Source organism: Bufo bufo, chromosome 10 (genome assembly GCF_905171765.1).
Source record: "Bufo bufo chromosome 10, aBufBuf1.1, whole genome shotgun sequence".
NCBI classification, from domain to species: domain Eukaryota; kingdom Metazoa; phylum Chordata; class Amphibia; order Anura; family Bufonidae; genus Bufo; species Bufo bufo.
Genome location: NC_053398.1, coordinates 147,158,804 through 147,166,744, shown reverse-complemented (window position 1 = coordinate 147,166,744; position 7,941 = coordinate 147,158,804). Strand labels below are relative to the sequence as shown.

At 44.3% G+C, this 7,941-nt stretch overlaps 1 protein-coding gene across 1 annotated transcript; it reads right to left on the bottom strand.

Annotated features, from left to right (window-relative positions):
* Positions 1–4,884: 4,884 nt before the first annotated feature.
* On the bottom strand, positions 4,885–7,554 carry LOC120980101 (mucin-2-like). Its single transcript, XM_040408973.1, has one exon. It carries the CDS (start codon positions 7,552–7,554, stop codon positions 4,885–4,887), a length of 2,670 nt encoding a protein of 889 aa, XP_040264907.1.
* Between the last annotated feature and the right edge of the window lie 387 nt (positions 7,555–7,941).

Here is a 7,941-nt window from a genome sequence, read left to right as displayed (position 1 = left end):
TACATACAGACGGACACCTGTTTTGTAGGGGCCTTAACTGAAAGGAATTGAAAATATTGACATTTGGGGAGCAGTGACGTGCTGGCCGGGGACGCTGCAGATCAAAGAAAAATTAGGAATAATCTCATTGTTTCTGGGAATTACAGGCAGCAAATTGGAACTTGATGAAAAATCTGTGTTATTTCATGATGAGCAAAAATACTGTTCACAGCCAAAAACTGAGCAGTCGCCACTTTGTACTAAATCCAAAAGGAAACACACGTTTACCTTATTAATTGGAATATGATGCCGCAAAAGAGACATGAGACGCAATCAGTGATCTGGATGTGACCCCATGGGTGAGAGTAATGTCAAGTGTCAGCTACTGGGTACAATCACAGTGCAGAGTGTGATGAAAATAAAGATAAAACGGGTTGTCGGGTATAAAAGGTATTAATTCATTTATTTACTGTAGATGTGTCAGAAAGCAGAAAAAGAAATCCAATTAAACGCAATAATCCACAACCATTTCGACTCATTCACGGTTTCTCCAAATCACAATCTCGTCTATCTCAAGACAAAGGAAATGACTGTTTAGCCAATCATGGCTGTAGTGATTGCCAGCGAGTAACTACTATAATACTGCCCAATAGGTGCAAGAATATAACTACTATAATACTGCTCCTATGTACAAGAATATAACTACTATAATACTGCCCAATAGGTGCAAGAATATAACTACTATAATACTGCTCCTATGTACAAGAATATAACTACTATAATACTGCCCAATAGGTGCAAGAATATAACTACTATAATACTGCTCCTATGTACAAGAATATAACTACTATAATACTGCCCAATAGGTGCAAGAATATAACTACTATAATACTGCTCCTATGTACAAGAATATAACTACTATAATACTGCCTCCTATGTACAAGAATATAACTACTATAATACTGCTCCTATATACAAGAATATAACTACTATAATACTGCTCCTATGTACAGGAATATAACTACTATAATACTGCTCCTATGTACAAGAATATAACTACTATAATACTGCTCCTATGTACAGGAATATAACTACTATTATACTGCCTCCTATGTACAAGAATATAACTACTATAATACTGCCTCCTATGTACAAGAATATAACTACTATAATACTGCTCCTATGTACAAGAATATAACTACTATAATACTGCCTCCTATGTACAAGAATATAACTACTATAATACTGCTCCTATGTACAAGAATATAACTACTATAATACTGCTCCTATGTACAAGAATATAACTACTATAATACTGCTCCTATGTACAAGAATATAACTACTATAATACTGCTCCTATGTACAAGAATATAACTACTATAATACTGCTCCTATGTACAAGAATATAACTAGTATAATACTGCTCCTATGTACAAGAATATAACTACTATAATACTGCTCCTATGTACAGGAATATAACTACTATAATACTGCCTCCTATGTACAAGAATATAACTACTATAATACTGCTCCTATGTACAAGAATATAACTACTATAATACTGCTCCTACAGTATGTACAAGGATATAACTACTATAATACTGCCTCCTATGTACAAGAATATAACTACTATAATACTGCTCCTATGTACAAGAATATAACTACTATAATACTGCTCCTATGTACAAGAATATAACTACTATAATACTGCTCATATGTACAGGAATATAACTACTATAATACTGCTCCTATGTACAAGAATATAACTACTATAATACTGCTCCTATGTACAAGAATATAACTACTATAATACTGCTCCTATGTACAAGAATATAACTACTATAATACTGCTCCTATGTACAGGAATATAACTACTATAATACTGCCTCCTATGTACAGGAATATAACTACTATAATACTGCTCCTATATACAAGAATATAACTACTATAATACTGCCTCCTATGTACAAGAATATAACTACTATAATACTGCTCCTATATACAAGAATATAACTACTATAATACTGCTCCTATATACAAGAATATAACTACTATAATACTGCTCCTATGTACAGGAATATAACTACTATAATACTGATCCTATGTTCAAGAATATAACTACTATAATACTGCTCCTATGTACAAGAATATAACTACTATAATACTGCTCCTATGTACAAGAATATAACTACTATAATACTGCTCCTATGTACAAGAATATAACTACTATAATACTGCTCCTATGTACAAGAATATAACTACTATAATACTGCCTCCTATGTACAGGAATATAACTACTATAATACTGCCTCCTATGTACAGGAATATAACTACTATAATACTGCTCCTATGTACAAGAATATAACTACTATAATACTGCTCCTATATACAAGAATATAACTACTATAATACTGCTCCTATGTACAGGAATATAACTACTATAATACTGATCCTATGTACAAGAATATAACTACTATAATACTGCTCCTATGTACAAGAATATAACTACTATAATACTGCTCCTATGTACAAGAATATAACTACTATAATACTGCTCCTATGTACAAGAATATAACTACTATAATACTGCCTCCTATGTACAGGAATATAACTACTATTATACCGCCTCCTATGTACAAGAATATAACTACTATAATACTGCTCCTATGTACAGGAATATAACTACTATAATACTGCTCCTATGTACAAGAATATAACTACTATAATACTGCCTCCTATGTACAAGAATATAACTACTATAATACTGCTCCTATGTACAAGAATATAACTACTATAATACTGCTCCTATATACAGGAATATAACTACTATAATACTGCTCCTATGTACAAGAATATAACTACTATAATACTGCCTCCTATGTACAAGAATATAACTACTATAATACTGCCTCCTATGTACAAGAATATAACTACTATAATACTGAAGAGGAGTGTGCTGATCTTTTGGAGGTCACAGGATGAGAGTTACATAGTGGAAGTAGCAGGGTCCCAGCAGCACAGAGGATTTCAGGAGAGGAGTGCGCTGATCTTGTGGAGGTCACAGGATGAGAGTTACATAGTGGAAGGAGCAGGGTCCCCAGCAGCACAGAGGATTTCAGGAGAGGAGTTTACTGATCTTGTGAAGGTCACAGGATAAAAGTTAGGCTACTTTCACACTGGCGTTTGGTAAGGATCCGTCATGGATCTGCACAAATGCTTCCGTTCAGATAAGGCTCAGTCACAAGCGGCCCCAAAACTGATCAGTTCAGCCCCAATGCATTCTGAATGGATAAGGATCCGCTCAGAATGCGTCAGTTTGCCTCCGTTCAGCCTCCATTCCGCTCTGGAGGCAGCTTGCAGCGTTTTGGTGTCCGTCTGACGATGCGGAGCCAAACGGATCCGTCCTGACACACAATGTAAGTCAATGGGGACGGATCAGTTTTCACTGACACAATACGGTGCAATTGAAAACGGATCCGCCTCCCATTGACTTTCAGTGTAAGTCAGGACGGATCCGTTTGCATTATCATGCATTACCATTTTGTTCATGGTAATGCAAACTGATCCGTTCTGAACAGATACCAGCGTTTGCATTATAGATGCGGATCCGTCTGTGCAGACACCAGACGGATCCGCACCAAACGCAGGTGTGAAAGTGGCCTTATACAACCGCATGTAACCGTTCAGAACGGATCCCTTTGTATTATCTGTAACATAGCCAAAACGGATCCGTCTTGAACACAATTAAAAGTCAATGGGGGACGGATCCGTTTTCTATTGTGCCAGATTGTGTCATAGAAAACGGATCCGTCCCCATTGACTTACATTGTGTGTCAGGACGGATCGTCAGGCGGACACCAAAACGCTGCAGGCGGCCTCCAGAGCGGAACGGAGACGGATCGGAGGCGAACTGACGCATTCTGAGCGGATCCTTTTCCATTCAGAATGCATTAGGACCGCTGAGCCCTGAACGGATCTCAGGAACGGAAACCAAAACTCCAGTCTGAAGGTAGCCTGACACAGTGAAAGGAGCAGGGTTCCCAGCAGCACAGAGGATTTCAGGAGAGGAGTGCGCTGATCTTGTGGGAGGTCACAGAGTACAGGGTTGTAATGTCTGAGGTTCTGTTACATTGTAATTACTGATTTTCGTAGACTGCTCTCGTTCTCTACTTTGCTGCGTTACGATTTCTGCTCTGTGTCCTTATTTCACACGGATTGTGTTTGTCATGGTTTCGAGCCTATTTTCCAGGGAATCGGGAATACTCCAAAATAAGGGCAGTGCTGTCTCGCCCTGTGGGACCTCGGCCGTATCTGACCCAATATTCAGAGGAGCAGCTGTCGCTCGGCTTCCGCACTGCGCGGGTGATAATGGCGGACAGGCTTTCCTCGCAGCCCCCGACCGCCCATTGGCTATGCGAGGTGATGAAAGGCCCGGCCCTCACAGGTTGCTGTTCCCGGGCCCCACGCTCGCAGCTCGGGGTCTTGTCTGTCACATTCAGGGGGATTCACAGGAAGCGGAGCGGCCTTAATTACAGATCTGGAAATCCTGAGGCCTCGGAGATGATGAGCAGCGTTGTCCTCACTCAATTCTTCTGTCACCGCTGAGCAGGAACTGATGTGGGGAAGCTCTAAAAATGGAAAACGACCCCGCAGCAGCTCCCCAGGGGTTAATAATGTGAGGTGTGAGAAGAGCTGGAGAGCTGGGGCCAGAAGTAAAGCATCGGGACCCCAAAAGACACAGCCTTCGAAAACACATTGAGGGGCGACCCCCGTGTGCTGCATGTACACAGCGATGGGGGCGACCCCGTGTCTGATCTGTGATGGTGGAAATGCCCTTCTGTGATGGGGCAGATTTACTTGGGCACGGCTGGGCGGAGGTATCTTCTAAAGACCCCATCATGGCCTTCAGAGATCTAGTGTGACCTCTGTAGGGGCCGCTATATCCTCTGTAGGGGGCGCTATATCCTCTGTAGGGGGCGCTATATCCTCTGTAGGGGGCGTTATATCCTCTGTAGGGGGCGTTATATCCTCTGTAGGGGCCACTATATCCTCTGTAGGGAGCGCTATATCCTCTGTAGGGGCCACTATATCCTCTGTAGGGGGCGTTATATCCTCTGTAGGGGGCGCTATATCCTCTGTAGGGGGCGTTATATCCTCTGTAGGGGCCACTATATCCTCTGTATGGAGCGCTATATCCTCTGTAGGGGGCGCTATATCCTCTGTAGGGGCCGCTATATCCTCTGTAGGGAGCGCTATATCCTCTGTAGGGGCCACTATATCCTCTGTAGGGGGCGTTATATCCTCTGTAGGGGGCGCTATATCCTCTGTAGGGGCCACTATATCATCTGTAGGGGGCGTTATATCCTCTGTAGGGGGCGCTATATCCTCTGTAGGGGCCCCTATATCCTCTGTAGGGAGCGCTATATCCTCTGTAGGGGGCGCTATATCCTCTGTAGGGGCCCCTATATCCTCTGTAGGGGGCGCTATATCCTCTGTAGGGGGCGTTATATCCTCTGTAGGGGCCACTATATCCTCTGTAGGGGCCGCTATATCCTCTGTAGGGAGCGCTATATCCTCTGTAGGGGCCACTATATCCTCTGTAGGGGGCGTTATATCCTCTGTAGGGGGCGCTATATCCTCTGTAGGGGCCACTATATCCTCTGTAGGGGGCGCTATATCCTCTGTAGGGGGCGCTATATCCTCTGTAGGGGCCACTATATCCTCTGTAGGGGGCGCTATATCCTCTGTAGGGGCCACTATATCCTCTGTAGGGGGCGTTATATCCTCTGTAGGGGGCGCTATATCCTCTGTAGGGGCCACTATATCCTCTGTAGGGGCCACTATATCCTCTGTAGGGGGCGCTATATCCTCTGTAGGGGCCACTATATCCTCTGTAGGGGGCGTTATATCCTCTGTAGGGGGCGCTATATCCTCTGTAGGGGCCACTATATCATCTGTAGGGGGCGTTATATCCTCTGTAGGGGGCGCTATATCCTCTGTAGGGGCCCCTATATCCTCTGTAGGGAGCGCTATATCCTCTGTAGGGGGCGCTATATCCTCTGTAGGGGCCCCTATATCCTCTGTAGGGGGCGCTATATCCTCTGTAGGGGGCGTTATATCCTCTGTAGGGGCCACTATATCCTCTGTAGGGGCCGCTATATCCTCTGTAGGGAGCGCTATATCCTCTGTAGGGGCCACTATATCCTCTGTAGGGGGCGTTATATCCTCTGTAGGGGGCGCTATATCCTCTGTAGGGGCCACTATATCCTCTGTAGGGGGCGCTATATCCTCTGTAGGGGCCACTATATCCTCTGTAGGGGGCGTTATATCCTCTGTAGGGGGCGTTATATCCTCTGTAGGGGGCGCTATATCCTCTGTAGGGGCCACTATATCCTCTGTAGGGGGCGTTATATCCTCTGTAGGGGGCGCTATATCCTCTGTAGGGGGCGTTATATCCTCTGTAGGGGCCACTATATCCTCTGTAGGGGGCGTTATATCCTCTGTAGGGGGCGTTATATCCTCTGTAGGGGCCACTATATCCTCTGTAGGGGGCGTTATATCCTCTGTAGGGGCCACTATATCCTCTGTAGGGGGCGCTATATCCTCTGTAGGGGGCACTATATCCTCTGTAGGGGGCGCTATATCCTCTGTAGGGGGCACTATATCCTCTGTAGGGGGCGCTATATCCTCTGTAGGGGCCACTATATCCTCTGTAGGGGGCGTTATATCCTCTGTAGGGGGCGCTATATCCTCTGTAGGGGGCGCTATATCCTCTGTAGGGGGCGCTATATCCTCTGTAGGGGCCGCTATATCCTCTGTAGGGGGCGCTATATCCTTTGTAGAGGCCACTATATCCTCTGTAGGGGGCGTTATATCCTCTGTAGGGGGCGCTATATCCTCTGTAGGGGCCACTATATCCTCTGTAGGGGGCGCTATATCCTCTGTAGGGGCCGCTATATCCTCTGTAGGGGGCGCTATATCCTCTGTAGGGGCCACTATATCCTCTGTAGGGGGCGTTATATCCTCTGTAGGGGGCGCTATATCCTCTGTAGGGGGCGCTATATCCTCTGTAGGGGGCGCTATATCCTCTGTAGGGGCCACTATATCCTCTGTAGGGGGCGCTATATCCTCTGTAGAGGCCACTATATCCTCTGTAGGGGGCGCTATATCCTCTGTAGAGGCCACTATATCCTCTGTAGGGGCCACTATATCCTCTGTAGGGGGCGTTATATCCTCTGTAGGGGGCGCTATATCCTCTGTAGGGGCTGCTATATCCTCTGTAGGGGTCGCTATATCCTCTGTAGGGGCCGCTATATCCTCTGTAGGGGCCACTATATCCTCTGTAGGGGGCGTTATATCCTCTGTAGGGGGCGCTATATCCTCTGTAGAGGCCGCTATATCCTCTGTAGGGGCTGCTATATCCTCTGTAGGGGTCGCTATATCATCTGTAGGGGCCGCTATATCCTCTGTAGAGGCCGCTATATCCTCTGTAGAGGCCGCTATATCCTCTTTAGGGGCTGCTATAACCTCTTCAGGGGCCGCTATATCCTCTGTAGGGCCCGCTATATCCTCCATAAGGGCCGCTGTATATTTTGTAGGGGCTGATATGAATTCTTTAGAGGATGATATGAATTCTTTAGAGGTTGATATGAATTCTGTAGAGGTTGATATGAATTCTGTAGAGGTTGATATGAATTCTGTAGAGGATGATATGAATTCTGTAGAGGTTTATATGAATTCTTTAGAGGATGATATGAATTCTGTAGGGGCTGATATGAATTCTTTAGAGGTTGATATGAATTCTGTAGAGGATTATATGAATTCTGTAGAGGATGATATGAATTCTGTAGAGGTTGATATGAATTCTGTAGAGGTTGATATGAATTCTTTAGAGGTTGATATGAATTCTGTAGAGGTTGATATGAATTCTGTAGAGGTTGATATGAATTCGGTAGAGGATGA

Excerpts from the sequence above, each read along its gene's own strand:
- LOC120980101 (XM_040408973.1), bottom strand. The coding sequence starts at position 7,554 with ATGGAGGATATAGCGGGCCCTACAGAGGATATAGCGGCCCCTGAAGAG.